Source organism: Pongo pygmaeus, chromosome 4 (genome assembly GCF_028885625.2).
Source record: "Pongo pygmaeus isolate AG05252 chromosome 4, NHGRI_mPonPyg2-v2.0_pri, whole genome shotgun sequence".
Classification (NCBI taxonomy): domain Eukaryota; kingdom Metazoa; phylum Chordata; class Mammalia; order Primates; family Hominidae; genus Pongo; species Pongo pygmaeus.
Window position 1 is genome coordinate 77,129,796 of NC_072377.2, and position 20,217 is coordinate 77,150,012.

Consider the following 20,217-nt stretch of genomic DNA (forward strand, 5'->3'; position numbering starts at 1 on the left):
CGGTAGCTCACGCCTGTAATCCTAGCACTTTGGAAGGCCAAGGCAGGTGGATCACAAGGTCAGGAGTTCAAGACCAGCCTGACCAACATGGTAAAACCCCGTCTCTATTAAAAATACAAAAATTAACCAGGCGTGGTGGCGCGCGCCTGTAACCCCAGGTACTCAGGAGGCTGAGGCAGGAGAATCCCTTGAACCCGGGAGGCAGAGGTTGCAGTGAGCCATTATCGTGCCACTGCACTCCAGCCTGGGTGACAGAGCGAGACTGTCTCAAAAAAAAAAAAAACTATTAGTGTTCTCCAGAGAAATAGTATATATATGCTCTATCTATCTACCCATCTATCTACATACACATATATACAGAGAGAGAGATGGGGTGGGGAGTGGGGGAGAAGGAGAGTATAAGAAATTGGCTTACACACATTTTGAGCCTATGAAATCCCAAGCCCTGCAAGCTGGAGGCCCAGGAGAGCTGGTGACATAGTTCTAATCTGAGCTCAAAGGCCTGAGAACCAAGAGAGTCAATGGTGTAAGTTTCAGCTTGACTCCAAGTCCAAAGACAGGAGAAGAATGATGACCCAGCTTGAAGACCATTAGGCAGAGAGCAAATTTTTTCTTGCTCAGCCTTTTGTTCTATTTAGGCCTTCAATGAACTGGACGAGTCTTGCACACATTGGGAAGGGCCATCTGTTTTACTCAGTCTTACTGATTCAAATGTTAATCTCATCCAGACACAACCTCATAAACACATCTGAGTAATGTTTGACCAAATTTCTCAGCACCCATAGCCCAGTCAAGTTGACACATAAAATTAATTATCACAATTACTGTGAGGTTTAATTTCTTTCCAGTTCTTTTTTTCTTTAACTATATTCCATTAAGGCTGGGAGCAGTGGCGCACACCGGTAATCCCAGCACTTTGGCTGACCGAAGTGGTAAGATCACTTGAGTCCAGGAGTTGAAGGCCAGCCTGGGCAACATAATAAGACACCATCTCTAAAAATAAATAAATCCCATTAAGATTGAAGAATGTGCATATTGCATTCACAAGTCATCTGAAGACATTATTTCTGTGTCAACTTTCGTAACTTGATATACAGTTATGTTCCTGTATTTTCAATTTTAGGGTTTGCTTTTTTCTTTTCACTTTGATTTTATTTTTTAATAAAGAAAATGTTCAAAAGTCAAAAGTCACTGAAAAGGTATACTCTGAGAAGTCTTGTTTCTTTCTCTGTACAGGTAACCCTGTAAGTAACCTATAAGTAAAAAAAAATTTAAGTTTATTGTTTCTTCCATTGTTTATTTTTTTCCCCCAAATCAGTCTCTCTCTCCTACTTATCTTTTCTCTAACACAAAAGGTAGCATATTGCATATGCTGTTCTTCATTGCATAGTACTCTAATCCTTTAAACAATATACACAGTTTGAATTTGTTCAATTATTTCACTTTGATTATACACAGAAGTTATAGGTGCACTAAGAGGTAATGGCAAGGGAACAGGATACACAGCCTATAGCACTAGCTGTTACCATTTGCGTTAGTCAACTATTGCAACAATAATGCTGCATAATAAAGTACCTCAAACTCAGTATCTTACAATAACAAGCATTTATTTTCATGCTCATGGGTCTGTAAATCAATTGTATGGGCTTGGCCATGTGGCCTTACGACTGAAGATAGGGTTTAGGATTGCTCCACATGTTGGTTCTGGGGTCCATACTCAAGGGTCTATGGCTACCTGAGGCATCTTTCTTTCATGATGATCACCAAAGAAGGGGCATAAGAAACCACACAAGCACATTTAAGTTCTCTGCTTATCTCACATTTGCTAATATTCCACTGATAAAAGCAAGTCACTTGGCTGAACCCAAAAGCAATGGGCAGGGAAGTATCTTCTGCAAATGGTCAAAGGCAGACGAAATGGATATTTGCTGAACAACAAATCTAAACTATCCCCCAATATTAGGGTGTGCACCCTCTCTCTCCTTTCCTTCTTTCTCGTATTTTGCTCCCTGTCATCTTTGTGCCTGTGAATGTTTCTGTATTCTAGTGATTTTGATGGCTATTGCCTTAGTCAGGTTAGGGCTAAGGAAGTTGATTACAACTGAGGTTGAAGAGTGGTCAATTCAAATACTAACTTACATTAAGCACTGCCCCAGACTGAGATAACTTCATCACTCCTGAAATTTTTACTCTATTCTTACATTTGGAAAATAAAAATGGCCAAGGAAACATTTTTTTTTTTTCTGTGTGTTCTGCACAGCTCAAATATGTAAGATGCCTAAGAACTAGAGAAAGAATGGTAGGAGATAAATTTTGAGGATAGTGGCAGACTATGTGTGGTTTTGTTGGTCAAAGTAAAGAGTGCATTTTATTCTAAATGCAATGGGCAGACATTAAAATGCTTATGTAGGGAAAACTTGCTTTAAAAAAACAAAAAACAAAAACTTGTGTGGAGCATGAGCTGCAGGAGGCAAAGTGGAAATGGGGAAGTAAGTTAGGAAGCTGTTGTAGTAGCCTAAGTGAGTGATGATGGTCGTCTGGATTAGGGTGGCAACAGTAAATATGGCTAAGTGGTCAAATTCAGAATCTACTTTGGAGGTAGGACCAATAAGATTTATTGATGATTTAATGTGGGAGGTTACAGGAGGAAAGAGCTGCTCTCAAGTGTTTTGACTTAATGGTAGATGGAAAACATTGTTCTGGCTTAAACATGGTATATTTGAGGTGTCAATCATGTGTATAGAGATTCTGAGTGAGCAGCTGAGTGGGTTTTTACTGACCATCAGGTGCAGAGCTGAGATAATCATATTCCTTAGTAGTCAGCAGCATCGTATAATGGTTATGAGCACAGAGGATGGAGCAGACTGCCAGGGTCTGTGTTTCAGCTTTGCTACTTACTAGCACTGTGGCCTTAGGTAAGTTACTTAACCTCTGCGTGCCTCAGTTTTCTGGTTCTGTAAAATGGGAGTAATAGTATCTACTTCATGTGATCAAATGAGTTAATATAAGTAAAGCACTAAGAATAGTGCCTAATGTGTATTAAAGGCTATCTAAACATGATATATTATTAGCACATTGTCATTTTCAGTCCATGCAAAACACTCTCATTGATTTTTCTCCTCTGATCTTTACTCCCATTCTCCTTCTCCATAAACGTATGCACTGTAATGTTGAAATATCGTAATATGCATATTCCTTTGCATTATATATCGTGTGCGTTTCCTTTTAAGAAATTGTGTTGTTCAGTATAGCAAATACAGAGAACCATATATACTCTACATGTAAGGAGACAGACCTTTGCTCCCCACCCTAGAAATCTACTATATGCCTCCTCCCAACTATAACCCCTTTTCTGCAAGAATGATCACTATTTTTTTTTTATTTTTTATTATATTTATTTATTTATTTATTTAGTATTTTTAGTAGAGACGGGGTTTCACCATGTTGCCAGGCTGGTCTCAAACTCCTGACCTCAAGTGATCCATCCACCTCGGCTCCCAAAGTGCTGGAATTACAGGTGTGAGCCACCTCACCCAGCATGGAATAACCACTATTCTTTTATAATCAATTCCTTTCCTCTTCAGTTTCATTACCTAAGCATGCACCCCTAGACACTATTGTTTTGCCTGCTTTCCTTTGGGTTTTTTGTTTGTTTGATATGTCTCTTAGGTTTCTCTTAATCCAAAGATCCCCTTACTCTTTTTTTTTTTTTTTTTTTTTTTTTTGTTCCCTTGGAGTTTATTTGTCCTCTCATTTCCTATAATCTGAATTTTGTTGATTGCATTCTGTGGAATAATTTAACATGTTTTTCTGTCTTTTGTATATTCTGTAAATTGACAACTAGATCAACTTGGGGTCAAAAATTTATATTTCTGTTTAACAAGAGTATGATGGATTTAACAGAGCAGGAGAAGACATTTGCAATGACTAAAATAGGAAAGAGATTAAGAATAAAAACTATAACATCCAGGAATCCATCTATTAAAGAATGCACATGACCTTCAGAAGGTTTTTAAAATGCTACTAAAATACATAAAAGATTTGAAAAAAATAGATGCACTATGTTCATGGAGGTGAAATTTTGGGTAGGTAAGGTAGATTGGTACTCAGATCAATTCCAATATCTTTCAAGTTTGCCTCCTTGTACTATAAATTTGGAAAGTTAAAAACTATATTTCCCATATTTCCTTGCAGTTACCATCCTAGAAGTGAATTATTTTTGCCAACTAAGTACACTTAAGTAAGATTTAGAAAGTGGAAGTGAGGCTAAAGCCTTTTTCCTGCTGCTTTGTTTTTGCTGGCAAGCATGCTCGTGAGATATATTTTCTGCAGCAGCTTTCCAGAGCTCAGTCATTAGCTTTGTGGGTGTTGAGTAGTACTTCCTACAGTTATCTTCTCGATTCCTGAATTGTAGCTACAATGGTGCATACTTAACATCAATAATTCTAGTTGTAGGGTCCTGATTCTCCATCCTCCTAATGGGTGAAAACAGTTGCAGCAGGTCCCATGACAGCCCAGTTCTGGAGTGCAGGTTGAGTATCTGTTATGTGAAATGCTGGAACCAGAAATTTTTCAGACTTGGGATTTTTTTTTTGAATATCTGCATTATGTACATACTGGTTGAGCAGCCCTATGAAAATCTGTCATCTGAAATGCTCAATGAGCATTTCCTTGGAGCATGATGCTGGTGTTCAAAAAGCTTTGGATTTTGGAGCATTTGGGATTTAAAATTTTGGGATTAGGGATACTAAATCTGTATTATCTTAGGACTCACTTCTGACAGCCCAGGCTAAAGCCCACTCCTCCAGTCCTTCAAACTTTGTAAAGCACCAATTCCCTATATTAAATCCCTGTATATTAAAAATAGCCAGATTTCCTACAAGTGAATGCAGAGGCATACAATTAGAAAATATACAAAAGTTTCCCAAATCGATCTATACAACCAATCCTAAACAAAATTTCAAAATGAAACAAAACCTAAAATGTATATAGAATATCTGCAAATCTGTCAGTCTCAAAAGTGAAAAAGGGAAATAGCCCTACTACCTATTAAGAATATTGAGTTGGCCAGGCACGGTGGCTCATGCCTGCAATCCCAGGCGGATCGCTTGAGGTCAGGAGTTTGAGACCAGCCTGGCCAACATGGCGAAACCCCGACTCTAATAAAAAAATACAAAAATTAGCTGGGTGTGGTGGTGGGCACCTGTAATCCCAGCTACTCAGGAGGCTGAGGCATGAGAATCGCTTGAACCTGGGAGGTGGAGGTTGCAGTGAGCTGAGATCGCACCACTGCACTCCAGCCTGGGCAACAGGGTGAGATTAAAAAAAAAAAAAGAAGAAGAAAAAAGAAAGAAAGAAATAAGCATTATATAAAGTGGATATTTTGACTTTTGCTGAAGCTGACTCAAGTCCAGCCGAGAGATGAAAACAATTCATGGACTTTGATTAGGCTATAAACTGTAAACCAAGGAGGGCAAACAGAGTTCACCTTTCTTGCCTTCTCTGTTGACAGATACCATCTTGAGTGCTGAGTAAATGATTCTTAGGCTCCTTGAAGCCCAGCAGGAAAGCGTGGGAGCCAATTACCCACATTTGCCATAGACATTGGGAGCATACTGGAAATGGCTCCCACATTAGCACAAGTTACTCTTTTGGCATCCTTGAGCTAAGATTGCAACGTAATAACTTTTTTTGAAACAAAAAAATCCCGTGTTTTTGAAAAGTCTAGTATATAATTATTAGAAGAATCAGAATTTCCTGACTACTCATAAAACAAGCAGAAGCAGCTGGAGTCAAAAATCAAAATTTTGGCCAGGTATGGTGGCTCATGCCTGTACTCCCAGCACTTTGGGAGGCCCAGGTGGGAGGATGGCTTGAGCTCAGGAGTTTGAGACCAGCCTGGGCAACATAGCAAGACCTCCATCTCTAAATAGAAAAGCACAAAAACCAAACCAAAACAGAACATAAAAAGAAAACCAAAATTTTCTTTTTTACTATTCAGGAATCTTTTATATTTTCAACACGCGGCAAACCTTTAAATTCATGAAAGAACAAGAGAGAAAAGTAGGAACAAGGGGAAAATTGAAAAGTCATAAGCCAGGGAAAGTGGTGCACACCTGTAGTTTCAGTTTCTCAAGTGGCTGAGACTGAAGGATCCTTTGAGCGCAGGAGTTTGAGCCCAGCCTAAGTAACAAAGTGAGACCCCCATCTCTTTTAATTTTTTTAAAGTTTTACATTTTTTAAAAAAATTATAAAAATAACAGCAGCATCCCTGGTTTCAAAAAATAGAAATAAATAAATAAAAGTAGCTCACAATATTTCCTGAAAACAGGTTTATTAAAAGATGAGTCAGGGCAGAGGAGAGGGAAGGCAAAGAAAAAGAAAAAGAAAAAGAAAAAAAAGTCCGGTGGCAGGTTACATACATAGAATCTTGTTTCTATAAAAGCTCAGAAAACATCATGTGACTAGGAAGTTTCAAACGCCTCCAATATAACATGGAAGAGAAAAAAAAAACTGTTCCTGGACAAAGATACACATTTCTTCCAAAAGGGGGAGTCTTTCTATATATTTTGTAATATCTCCAGAGCACAGCATAATGTTGGTACTGCCATTTTGGCCTTTGTCATTAGGAAGGTGACCCAGATAAGCCTAACTACAAACACCCTTTTCTGTACTAAACTTCACTCATATTTAACTGAAGCAACATTGTTTTTTTGTAAATATAACTGTAACAATTATTCTAAAAGGCAATACAGCTGTCCTCACCAGTTATGTTCTTGAGACATCAGTTTCAACAAACTTATATGTAAAAAGTATTCAAAAAGTTTAAACATTGATCTTAACTGGAGAGGAGTCTGCACTTACACAAGTTTTCTTGCTATATACATTGCATTCTAAGATTTCGGACTCACTTTTGAATATGCAAAGACATTTCATGGTTAAGACCACAAAAAGGCTGATCAGAGAGTATTTTTATTTAAATTGCCATTTTAAATATCAGTCGTTTTATCTTAAAGCTTGTCCTCGGGTTTAACAAAGTTTAACTCACATCCACGCGTTGTCTCTCCGATCACAGCAGGCAGAAATTCTCCTTTGATTGGATTAAGATAGATAAAGTCTGCTTAACCGTGAATCGCCAATTGTCAAATCTATGCCAATTCGGTACCTAGGAGTCAATTTTTTTGCCTGATAAACAAGATAATTGTGTGGACCGTTTTAAGGTGGTTAGTCATCTGCTAAATTGGCTGAAATGCGGATTACCCAGTTCCTTCGTCGTATAGAGTTGCATTCTGAGGCGTGGGGCTCGGGGATACAGCCCTCAGAAATTCTGAACCTCGGTCCCGCAATCTACCACACCACATAACCTTGGAAGGCCAAACTAACTTCACTATTTTTGACAAAATGCTTTGGTAATGGCTCATTCGGGCCGAGAGGGAAATTCTACAATTCTCCAACCTACACCTCCAGCAAGGGGAGAGCTGCTTGAGTGGTGAGCACAAGCTGGGCACCTCCAGCGTCTCCAGGAAACGTGAACAGGCCCTTTCTTCGGAGGGTACAGAACTTCAGGATCAGGGCCCAATGGAAAGTGAGCGGACTTAACCCTAACTGTGCACAGGACCGCGCTCTCCGACCCCTTTGTGGCCTCTCCCAGAGGTACGGGCGTCGCCCCAAGCCGGGAGTCTCTCGTACGGCCTGCAGCCGGCAGCCGCTGGAGCAGGAGGAGAAGAGAAGGGACTCGCTGGACCGTCACAAACGCTGTCGCACATGCGCAGGGAGCAACCGAGTTCGCGGCGAAGTCAGTTTCCTGACTCTTGGAGGAAGTGGCCTTGTGTCACTTCCGGCCTCCTTTTAGCTGCCATCTTGCGTCCCCGCGTGTGTGCGCCTAATCTCAGCTGGTCCACCCGAGACCCCTTGAGCACCAACCCTAGTCCCCCGCGCGGCCCCTTATTCGCTCCGACAAGGTACAAAAAGGCTCTGGACGGCGGCGTGGTAGGAGGACGGGAGCGGGGGCGGGAAGTTCCCTGAAGGAGCGAGACAGGGAGGGACAGGGCAGAGGAGGAGAGGAAGGCGATGCGACGGACAGGCGCACCCGCTCAGGCTGACTCTCGGGGGCGAGGTCGAGCCAGGGGCGGCTGCCCTGGGGGCGAGGCGACGCTGTCTCAACCTCCACCTCGCGGCGGAACCCGAGGACAGGAGCCTCAGGTACCGCGAGGCTTGCGGAGAGTGGCCGGGCCGGGCAGGCCCTGGCTAGGCCGAGGCCAGGCCAGGGCCAGGGGTGGGGGGTGCTGGCCAGGCGTGGGGTAGAGCCCTTGATGCGGGCCTGCCAAGAGCGGGGAGCTGTGGGGGAGTGGTGGGGAGGCGGGTGCTCTTTGGGCTCCCTGGAAACCCAAATTTGGAGCTTTGCGGGGTGGATTTGGGATCCAGGTTTCGGCCTGTGTAGGACGTTTATTTTCTTGCTGATATCTTGGGAAATAACGAGCATGGAATGCTAGAGTGAGCTAAACCTATCCTTGCTGAGGATTTCCTCTTTTTCTAGATGAAAGAAACAATCATGAACCAGGAAAAACTCGCCAAACTGCAGGCACAAGTGCGCATTGGTGGGAAAGTAAGTTTTAATAGTTCGGGTTTGTGGGTTTTTTTTTTTTAAGGTTTAGGTATTTTAAAAAACATATTCCTTTTGCGCTTCTTATATTATCGGTGACAAACTTTGCCTGTCGAGGGAAATTCACGGAGCTAGCAAATCCCGAGGAGCGAGGTAGACGAGGGTTGGAGACACATCAGTGAGACGAGCTAAAAACATCGCCTTTGTGTAAATATGTTTGTTTTCAGTGTTACAGAGTATAAGTAGAACAAAAGTGTTTCCGAATTTAATTAGTAAGGAAAATGTGTCATTTCAGTTAGATCGTTGTGCGCATCATACCCTTGACTTGTTTTGGCCTGAGTTGTATAAAGTCAGTGCTTGTTTGTCTCTCTTGTAAATTGAGACCTTTCTGTACTGCTTTCTGAACTAAATATTCTTTAGGGTAGTTGCATATTTCAAGGGTATTTGAAGATACGGGTACATTTTGGAGTTTAAGAGCAGTGACTATTAGATTTGAAAATGTAACCCAAGTAGGTATCTTTCCTGTTCTGACTTTGTATTACTATAAAAATGAGGGAATTAAAGTGACTGATTTTTAAATGATCAGTTTTTGATTAATTGTTTTTTCCTGGTGGATACTGATTCACATCAAGGGGATTCTTTTTTGAAGTTGATTTTTAGATTGTCCTGTAATTAATAAGAAGTCCGCTGTAGACAGAGGTCTACCTAGTTTGTATTGTTAGCACATTCTTAGTATTTAACAAGGTGTGGTAGCTTGTTGAAACAGAGCATGTCTTTACTTGGTAAAACTTGTAAAGCTTCTATGGTACATGTTTATTACCTATTAGTTTTTCCCAACTTTAAGCGTTTAACTTAGAGTTAGCTATGAGATAGCCAGAAGTTGCACTTAGACTTAAATAATATACAGCTTTGTTAAATTACTGAACTTTGCCAGCGGTGAATTTATCCTGATTTTTTTTTACTTTTTATTTTTGCTAACTTTAGCTGTTTTCAAGATCCACACCCACACATTTAACAACATTAGATGTTTCTTGTCCTCTTTAATCAATTGTTATCAGACTGTGGCCTTCAAGTGCCAGCAAAACTCAAATTTTTTGTGTCTCACTGTTTGGCTGCTCTTATATTGGTGTTTTTAACCATTCTTACTTTCAGTACAGTTTCAGAAGGAGTAATTTGAATAATGTGCTTATGTGCAGTCTTTTTGTTGTTACTCTTATCATTAGGCTTTAACTTTGGGAGACATCACTTTAGGGTAAAGGAAAATCTTGAGATTTGCTAGGATATTTAAAGCTGATACAAGATTAAATTTTGTGTCCTAACATCTTAATACTCGTTTAGCTAATAATACAAGAAGTATTTCTATAGTCACAGAATATGGAAACATTTCTACACTGTTTAAGAAACGTACTTATTATGGGGTGTGAAATTAGGTGAGTTAATTTTGCTTTAGAGAAAATTGCAGGTGTTAGGTACTCTTAGGTAAATGTTACAAAAGCCCTTTATTTTCATATCTAATCAGAGCATTAATAATTATTTAAGTGAAAATTGAACTCTACATATGTGAAGTGTATGAAACGTATAGAAGGTATGCTGGGTTTGTCTTTACAATCTTAGAAATTCCTTTGAATTTCTTAGAGAAGATTCTTTGGAAACCAGATACATACATGACCATTTCAAAGTGATTTTTGTTCTTAATAGTTTGGAGAGGTTAGTAACCAGTACTTTTTTTTTTTTTTGTAGCTATAGATATTTTCTAAAGTTAAATAACAAGATTTATTTAAGCCCTTATTGTGTTGGATCCTGAGAATATAAAATTTTAAGAAGTTTAAAGTCCCTAGGTGGGCTTTAAGCCTAGCAGTGGGGATAATTGTCTTTTTTAAAAAAAATCTGTTTTCACAGTGTAATATACATAGTACAATAGTAGAAGCATTTTCAAAATCTGGAGATGGGAATGATTTGGCATAGGGAAAGGGGGTAGTTGCAGAATTTAGGAAAGGCACACAGGAGGTAATGACTTGAATAAGATTTTAAAGGATGAATAGGGATGGAGGTTGGGGGACAGTGAGGTAGTTTAGTTGGGTGATAGCCTTTCCTTGAGTGCCTTCAGTGAGCTAGATACTGTTGTAGATACTGGGTTTATAGCAATAAACAAAAGTCCTTATGGAGCTTACATTCTAGGGAGAGGAGATGGATGATAAAATGTATTTATCTCTTATAGTAATAAGTGTTATGAAGAGAAATAAACCAGGATAGAAAGAAATTGATGGGTGAGTGTGGAAATTGCTATTTTACTTTGGGTAGTTGAGAAAGACCACTTTGACCAGGTGACATAAGAGTAGAGATCTGCAGTGAGGGAAAGAGCCATGTAGATGTTCCGGAAAGAGAGGAACAGCATGTGCAAAGGCCCTTGGGTCATAGCCTGCTTGGCCTGTTCAAAGAACAGCCAAGGTTTATTTGGCTAAAGAAGAGGGATGGTAGCAGATGCAGTCAGGAGTGGCATATTAAGGGCAGGACAGTTTGTGTAGGGCTCTTGTAGGTTAAGGTAAGGGCTTCAGACTTTACTCTCGAGTGCTATAGAAGTCTATATACAGATTCATTTGATTGTTGCATACACTGTCTTGCCTGTAAATATTAATTTGGATGTTGATTTTTATTTAATATAAAAACAGAAAAGGGGTCAGGCGAGGTGGCTCACGCTTGTAGTCCCAACACTTTGGGAGGCCGAGGCGGGCGGAGCACTTGAGGCCAGCAGTTCGAGACTAGCCTGGCCAACATGGTGAAACCCCATCTCTACTAAAAATACAAAAATTAACCAGGCATGGCGGTGCCTGTAATCCCAGCTACTCGGGAGGCTGAGGCAGGAGAATCACTTGAATCTGGGAGGCGGAGGTTGCAGTGAGCCAAGATTGCGCCACTCCAGCCTGGATGACGAGTGAGACCCTGTCTCAAAAAAAAAACAAAAAACAAAAAACAAAAACAGAAGAGGTTAATAATTCTGGATGTGGAGTTCTTTCAAATGCTTAATTTAGATTGACACATGCTACCTCTGATCACTTTTAGAGCAAATGTAAAAAGTACAACTTTGAAAAGATCATTCTTTTCCTTTCCCATTTTTTGCTTCTATCTTTGCCTTAGCCTGCCTGCTCACTGCATAAGTTTATGATTATGGTAATGTTCTTATACATTTGGATACATTTGGATCTTATACAGATCCAAAGGTCAGAAATGAATTGGAAACTATTCCCATTTGAAAAATATCTGTTGTAGTATAAATGTGCTGTTTTCTTTCCTCTTCTCCCTGACTTTAGGGAACTGCTCGCAGAAAGAAGAAGGTGGTTCATAGAACAGCCACAGCAGATGACAAAAAACTTCAGTTCTCCTTAAAGAAGTTAGGGGTAAACAATATCTCTGGTATTGAAGAGGCAAGTATCAAATTTTGTTTCTTTAAAAAACGAGATTTGGCTGGGAAAAGTTAACGTTAATGCATTAAATGAGTTTTTTTTTTTTTTTTTAACTTAGGGACTTCAAAGTCCCTAAGACGTGTTTCTACCATAAATTAATAATTATCAGGGAGCTCATTAAGTCTGAATGCTATTAGAATGCATATTCCATTCCAGGCAAAATTTCACCTGTGCTTCACAGTGAAATACTAGTTAGCCAGACTTAATAAAACATTTGTTTTTAAAGAGACTGGTCAGCATTGCTAATTTAAATTTTTCTTTTCTTAATAGGTGAATATGTTTACAAACCAAGGAACAGTGATCCACTTTAACAACCCTAAAGTTCAGGCATCTCTGGCAGCGAACACTTTCACCATTACAGGCCATGCTGAGACGAAGCAGCTGACAGAAATGCTACCCAGCATCTTAAACCAGCTTGGTGCGGATAGTCTGACTAGTTTAAGGAGACTGGCCGAAGCTCTGCCCAAACAATGTGAGTTTCCTAGTAATGGTTTTACCAGGGAATTACTCATTTAGCAGCTGATTTCTGATCTCAGGGCTCAGAATGGATATGAGTATTTTTAAGTTTGGAAATGCAAGCTTTAAAAATAACAGATTTCTAACTGATTTTAAGTAAGTGTCCTTGCTCAAGTTTGCAGTAATTGATGTAGCGTGCTATGATTGTTAAACTTGATTTTGTGGAATGTTTTCTACTTACTTGATTTGGATCCGATTATTAACTAGAAAGGATGAAAATGTTAATTTGGTGCTTTGCCAATAACTACTTGTAAGTTTGGAATTGAAAAATAAATTAGTGTAAATTGTGAAATTACTTCAATTTCATCTATATAGTTGGTATTACCAGTAGTCTTTTAAAAATGGCCTGCCAGTATCTGGCATTTTTAATTACAGTGTGATAGGGATTTTATTCAGGGCAGAAAATAGTGTAGCTGAATATACATCTGAGGATGTGGCAGTGTTATGCTGTTTTCTGCCTTTTGCTTAAAATTTTGAAGAATGGGAATGCAGGAGGAAGTCAGAGCTTATATATGGCTCTTTAGTTACCCATGTTTTTCTAGGTGTTGACTCAGTCTGCCTCAATTTTCATTTTTATTGTCACGTTGAGTTGCAGGTTCTAAACTGTCAGGGCTTTCATAGCTGAAGTAGGCTTTTGAAGTATCCCACTGATGCCTGTATGGGCCTAGTACATAACTCTCCTGTGTACGTTCATATTCTTGTGTGATAAAGGAGAGTGGATGCTTACCACTTACAGACTCTTTAATTTTTTTACTTTAATTTTTTTCATTTCAGTAAGTGGTTGTTGAGCATCACCCTTATGCCACACACAGAGTAGTTGAGAAAATGGCATCTTCATTTGTCTCCCAAAATAAATCTTACCATGATTTTGTATGTGGGTATTACCTGCACTCTAAGAGCTCCCTACTGCCCTTATACTATCTCAGGGCCTATGGCGGCCCAGAGGGATTGAAAGGATGGGTATGGAATTTTGTTTGTTGGCTGTTGCTAGTATTTTAACCCATTTGTAGACATTAGAATATCATGTTCTTGATAGTATCGTAGTTAAAATCCCAAATGTCCCTTATCATGGAAATAAGTTGTAACAACACTTGGCATTTCATCTGTTCTTTTTTTTTTTTTTGGTGAATATTTATTAAAAACCTAGACAAATAATGTTTACATTTTCCTTTCATAGCTGTGGATGGAAAAGCACCACTTGCTACTGGAGAGGATGATGATGATGAAGTTCCAGGTAGGAACGTTTACTTGTGGTTAACCTAGAGAATCTTAGCAAGGGAGAATAAGAAATCTTTGTAGGAAAAACTACCCAGGGAAGAGGGGTGGTAAGTTAAGATGGACATAGAGCTAGCTTAGAATGAGAAAAATAATGCAGTATTAGGTAATTGAGAATTATGTTTATAGACTTGACTTGCCTTGTTTCTGTTCGGGATCCCAAGGATGTGCAGGTATCTAACCTTAAATATTGAATAAATAAGTATATATATAGTACCCTAAATATAACTATTATCTGCAGAGCACTAATGACCCTTGCTCCCTACTTTGAAATTCATGAATTTACAAGAAGGTGTGGAGTTGTTCAGGTATCTTGGGATATATATATATATATGCATTCTAAAATCTGTAGCAGCATAACTCCTTTGGGAATCATGAGACATTTTTGTCTCTTATCTGTTATTGGATAAATTTACGTTCTTCTAAAATATTTATTGGCAGGAGAGTCACTAGACTCATAAATATTCCCACTTTGCATAGACAGGTATCCTTAGGAATCCAGGAAAATTTTAACATTATGTGTCATTGTATTCTTTGGTTCTGCTCCACCATATTATATTGACCAATGTATGAGATGGGAAGGAGGGGCATTTTTCTCACTTTTTTTTTTTTTTTTGCATTCTTGTTCTTGGGGCTATGACACAGTATTTATCATCATTGGCAAATGAATGTCTTTCCCTCATCCCCTTTTAAGATCTGATAATTATTTGTAGATTTGGCTTTTTAAAGAATTTCTACTCTTTTCCTTTTCCTAGATCTTGTGGAGAATTTTGATGAGGCTTCCAAGAATGAGGCAAACTGAATTGAGTCAACTTCTGAAGATAAAACTTGAAGAAGTTACTGGGAGCTGCTATTTTATATTATGACTGCTTTTTAAGAAATTTTTGTTTATGGATCTGATAAAATCTAGATCTCTAATATTTTTAAGCCCAAGCCCCTTGGACACTGCAGCTCTTTTCAGTTTTTGCTTATACACAATTCATTCTTTGCAGCCAATTAAGCCGAAGAAGCCTGGGAATCAAGTTTGAAACAAAAGTTAATAAAGTTCTTTGCCTAGTATACAGTTTTATTTCTTTTTTCATTGACACCGATCTGTACACAGTAAAAAAAATTGCATATAGAAAGCTAATCATGGCATGTAATGTGGCTGATAACCTTTGGAATTTGATTAAAGATTTAAAATCACAGTGTAGTGTAACAAAGGTGGTATAAAGTTCTCATGTTTGAAAACTTTGCTCTCCAACAGTCCTTAGTGCTTCCATGATTTATATGGTGGGTGTAAATATGAGAATAGAGTATTCCTTAGTGGATAAACAGATGTTTCTCCCTGATATTCTCTATTGTAAGCATATGTTAAGTGCCTTTTATGAATTACCTCGGTGTTATCTCCTTTATTCCTCAATTTGTGAAGAACTAATAGCTCCATTTTGTAGATGTAACCTGAGGTTTAGAACTTATAAAAAGTAAAAGTAATCTCCAGATCCCTTCTTTGTAGGGTATTTTATAAGGTGACTTGGAAAAGGTAGTGTTTAGAATAGGAATGGCTCCTGGGTCACTGTCTTTTCCTTAAGTGTCAACACTAATAAATGAATAGGGTTATGTTTTTATTTAATAAAAAATATACAGTAAAATAGAGCATATGCAGTTAAAAGAATTTGTAATGTCTGCCACCATAATCAGGTTACCAAACAGTTTCATGGTCCCAGAAAATCCCTCAACATAGGGTTACTTTAAACATTTTTACAAATTACAATGAAAACAATTGTGTAATCTGAACCAAGGCCATTTGAGGAGAAAATAGTTTCTACTTGTAATGGTAATTTATTTTAAATTTTCATAGCAATTTGCAAGTACCTTTTGAAAGTACTGTACAGTTGTATCTGAAAGTCACTATTAACTGTAGGGAAAACAAAGTTTTGAGTAAACAGTATTTGTACATATTTACATTGTATTTTCCTCAGGATGTTTATCAGTTTTGTTGAAGTACACTGCTACAGTGAGAAGAATCCTGAAGTCTCAACTGTAACAAAATTATAAAAACTAAGTGCACATTTGCAGACTCTTGGTCAGGTTGGGCTGTGCTTATGTAGTCACGCTAGATCCCACCCTGATGGCAGCACTTATCTGGGACACTCGGCTTCCTGGCAGAGAAGATGGTGGGTCATGCGCTGGCTCTTAAAGCTGTTAACCAACATAAAACCAAAGCAAGTGGAATGGCTAAGCTGGAGGGCAGTGGCATGGGGTCTGAGGATTTGTGTTTCTGACAAGTTCCCAGATGATGCTAATGCTACTGGCCTACTGGCCCTGCTTTGAGTAGCATGATTGGAAACATTAGCCCAAGAAGTATTGGGGGTGACTGACTGACTGACAAGCTTGTGGAGAATGCCACTGTCTGAATATCTTTCCAGTTTGATCTAGGCCTAGTGGAAAGGAACTAAACAGAAGTGCAATCGATTTCCAGGTGAGGCCTGTCCCAGCATATCTTGCTTATTGGACAGATGTTGTCTAAGGTTAAGCCTGTTGTGCCTGCACTCAGCAACTTCTTTCCAACAATCTAAAATTATTTCTTCAGCTTATTGTGTAAATAAGGGTTTGTGTTGGTGGCTATGGATTAATATGGCAAGTTTTTCTTGTAGTCTCTTCAATATCAAAATAGGTAGGGTTATGTTACAGTTAGAAAGGACCAAAAGTCTAGTTGCTACAAAGGTTTGTCACATTTGAAGTTTGTGGTTTGCCCATGGCTGGGCTCCGCTGTACTCCAGAAACATCTAACTGGAATATTGCCAGTCTCGTGATAGGGAAAAGATGGAGAACAATCAGCTGGCTCTTTCAAAGTGATGCTGGGAAGTGATGCATATCATTAATAAACTTCCTCAGCCAAAGCAAGTCACATACATAGTAGTGACTGTGGGACTGGGGAAGTATAATCCTCCAGGGTAGCAGATATTTTTGGACAATAATACAATCTACCATATCCTAATTTTTCTTTAATTGTCTACAGTCCGTTTAGCTGCTGTTACATATTAAAAGCACTCTACCACTTGTTTTATGTCTTCTTTGCTTATAACCCCAAGAAAGAGCCTTATTGTACAGATAAGAAAATTATCTTTAAGAGGTGAAATTACTTATCTCAGGTCACACAGCCCCCCAGGTGTTAGGATGAGATTCAAATCCAAGTCTGCTCTTTCAAGTTCACTACCTGCTGGAAAGAATTTTAGGCCCTGGCAGACTAGAGGGGCAGACCGGAACAAACTATTTTTCAGCTGGAAACTGAAATAGACATCTGTTTCGATCTGACAGCTTTTGGGATTAATACCCTTTATTTGTTGAAATAATTGAGCTAAAATACGTTTGTTTCATTCCCATAACCCTATGGTGCACAGAACAGAAAGCTACATTCTAAAATTTGGAAACAGATTTAGAAATGTGCTGAAAGATTTTGGTCTGATTTCTACCAATCATTTTTTTCTCCATTAACGCTGGATTCATTTTCTTCAGTAGCTCTTCCCTCCCTTTGCCATCCCAGTAAGATTTATATGTTTGTATATGTGTGTGTATATATACATGTATACACATATATACACACATATATATACATATGTACACATATATATATACACACACACATACTTTTTTTGAGAGAAGTATTAAGGCAACTAATAACAGTTTTCAGCTTTTCCAAAACAATGATTAGAAAAGTCTTCATTCACATAAGTTTTCATCGCTCCAATCAGCACAGTCTTGAATGCCATTTTTGCAGCGAGTTGTGGGAATGCAGGCACAGTCAGCAAAGAAAACAGTATTACATCTCCAGCCTGAACACTTTGGGCACTGTAAAACTAGACAATTTTATTTATTTTAAAAACCATAACTGTTAAAATGTGAAGGTGGACTGAAAAAGATATTATTGGAAAAGAAATAGCCCCCTGGATCTTAAAAATATTAGTGAAAACTGCCCAGCAGGAAAATTGCAGATGTTTATTAAAGATTCTACATGTTTGGGTGAAAGAATTTGTACTTTGAAAAGCCAAGTACTACCCCTCACCATCAGCCTAAAAATAAACATACTGACATTACATAAATAAGAAAGAGTGCTCACACCGCCCGCTGAGCTCTGTGATGTAGCCGCTTGCGGAGACTGCAAGCAGCCGCGCCGCGCCCGACCCGCCCTCTTCCGCTGCCGCCGTGGGAATGGAAACATCTGCCCCACGTGCCGGAAGCCAAGTGGTGGCGACAACTGCGCGCCACTCCGCGGCCTACCGCGCAGATCCTCTACGTGTGTCCTCGCGAGACAAGCTCACCGAAATGGCCGCGTCCAGTCAAGGAAACATTGAGGGAAATTTTGAGTCACTGGACCTTACGGAATTTGCTAAGAAGCAGCCATGGTGGCGTAAGCTGTTCGGGCAGGAATCTGGACCTTCAGCAGAAAAGTATAGCGTGGCAACCCAGCTGTTCATTGGAGGTGTCACTGGATGGTGCACGGGTTTCATATTCCAGAAGGTTGGAAAGTTGGCTGCAACAGCTGTGGGAGGTGGATTTTTTTCTCCTTCAGCTTGCAAACCATACTGGGTATATCACAGTTGACTGGCAACGAGTGGAGAAGGACATGAAGAAAGCCAAAGAGCAGCTGAAGATCCGTAAGAGCAATCAGATACCTACTGAGGTCAGGAGCAAAGCTGAGGAGGTGGTGTCATTTGTGAAGAAGAATGTTCTAGTGACTGGGGGATTTTTCGGAGGCTTTCTGCTTGGCATGGCATCCTAAGGAAGATGACCTCATGTTCATTGTTCCTGGTTTTTTCCAGCCAGCAGCCTCTACACTCCATCGTAGGACATCGAGTCCCTCTTCCTCTTCTCCCATGCCTTCCTCCCTGCCATGGCAAATCCGAGTGGCTTCTATAAGCATCTGCTGGTACAAGTTAATGGGGCACCATGAGCTTGATGGTGGCAGAAGAGACAATAGTCCTTAGCTCTCCTCCCAGTACACCCCCTACTTGGTCAGTGTGTAGGTCAACAAGAAGATTCCTTTACCCCCATGCAAGACACTTAAGAGAACACATTGCAAGATGGCTGACCGTGGAGGATGAGTGGATCCTGAAAGGTTGTCCCAAACTGTTGATTTGGAAAAGAAATAAGCACATAGATAACCTTATCGTGTGCTGCATGGAAAGGAACTGAGTACATTTGCCTTTAAGCATGGAAAAAAAAAAAAAAAAGAAAGAAAGGGTTCCTTTGAGCTTGTATGTTCAATCAGCAGGGAAAAGAATCACTGCTAATTGGCCGCTAGCAAGAAGAAAAGGATCTCCTTATACTTTTAGTCTTTATTTGTCAGAGCATTGTTATCTGTAATTCCTAGCATTTCTATTTCTACCCTCCACGATGACCAGACAAAGGGCAGGAAATAATCTATTTAGTGTATTTCTGATAGGGCTTTCAGATACTAACTGGGGCCACGAGGTATTGGAATTGCACCTCTGCTATGGTTATGAGATTGTGGGGTGATCAGGTGTCTGCCAAGTATTAAACTACCGTAGGGAACAGAATGAGGGGAGGAGAGAAGGAGGAAAGTGAGGGAGGAGAAGCAAGGAAATGGCAAAGGTTAAACAAAAAATTTTTTGAGAGCCAAAGCACTCAACAGATTTTTGTTTGATCTTCACCAACCTTTGTAAAGAAATATAGAAGGAATTTGATAGCAGACAAGAGCTGTCTATCAAGATTATTTCCTTTGGTAATTCTTGCAGAACTGGCTGTATTCTTAGCTAGAGAATTCATCTAGTCTAAATATGCACAAACTACTGGAAATGATAGAATCTTAAAATCATGGATGTATCCTTAAGGAAGGCTTGTAAGGATGAGTTAATTTATGTAATTGAAGTATAAGGGTAGCCACTCCAAGAAGCCATTAAAAAATTAATGACATTTTCATTTTTACCTGATTCATCTGAGCAATCACCACAGTCATTTCTTGTGTCACACACCTTGTCCATATATGTCCAAGTCTTCTGGTTAGGACACTTGAATATCAAGTTTTGTGGGAGACTGTTGGGCATTTGACCTATGTTAGACAAAAGCATTAATTCTAATAGAAAGCATTCATGTACAATAATGTTTTCATATAATTCTGAATTTTAGTTATTAGTTCCTGGTGACTGTTTTTAAATTTTGATTACTTGTCCGCCTTACTTGAGTAGGTAGCAGATTTGTCTTCCCCTTGACTGCAATCCAACTTGCCATTACACAGCTGGGAGGGTGGCAAGCAAGTGCTGAGGTCCTCGCACAAGAAGCCCAGTTGCTGTGAAGCTGTCTTACATTGTCGATGTGGTAAATCTGGAAGATATTTATTTATTTATTTATTTAGAGACAGAG

The 20,217-nt window shown here is 39.4% G+C and overlaps 1 protein-coding gene and 1 pseudogene across 2 annotated transcripts; both read left to right on the forward strand.

The window, feature by feature from the left end:
* The first annotated feature begins 6,326 nt into the window (after nt 1-6,326).
* Nucleotides 6,327-14,913, forward strand: BTF3 (basic transcription factor 3). Of its 2 annotated transcripts, none has more exons than XM_054486930.1 (6): nt 6,327-7,961; nt 8,537-8,605; nt 11,911-12,024; nt 12,334-12,535; nt 13,757-13,813; nt 14,610-14,913. In XM_054486930.1, the coding sequence occupies exons 2-6, from the start codon at nt 8,537-8,539 to the stop codon at nt 14,654-14,656; spliced, it is 489 nt and encodes a 162-aa protein (XP_054342905.1). In that variant the 5' UTR covers nt 6,327-7,961; the 3' UTR covers nt 14,657-14,913. The 2 variants fall into 2 exon arrangements, with proteins under 2 accessions (XP_054342905.1, XP_054342904.1); XM_054486929.2 differs by having other exon boundaries at nt 7,798-8,202.
* A 3,099-nt stretch (nt 14,914-18,012) lies between these two features.
* On the forward strand, nt 18,013-19,053 carry LOC129036054 (FUN14 domain-containing protein 2-like; annotated as a pseudogene).
* Nucleotides 19,054-20,217: the final 1,164 nt, after the last annotated feature.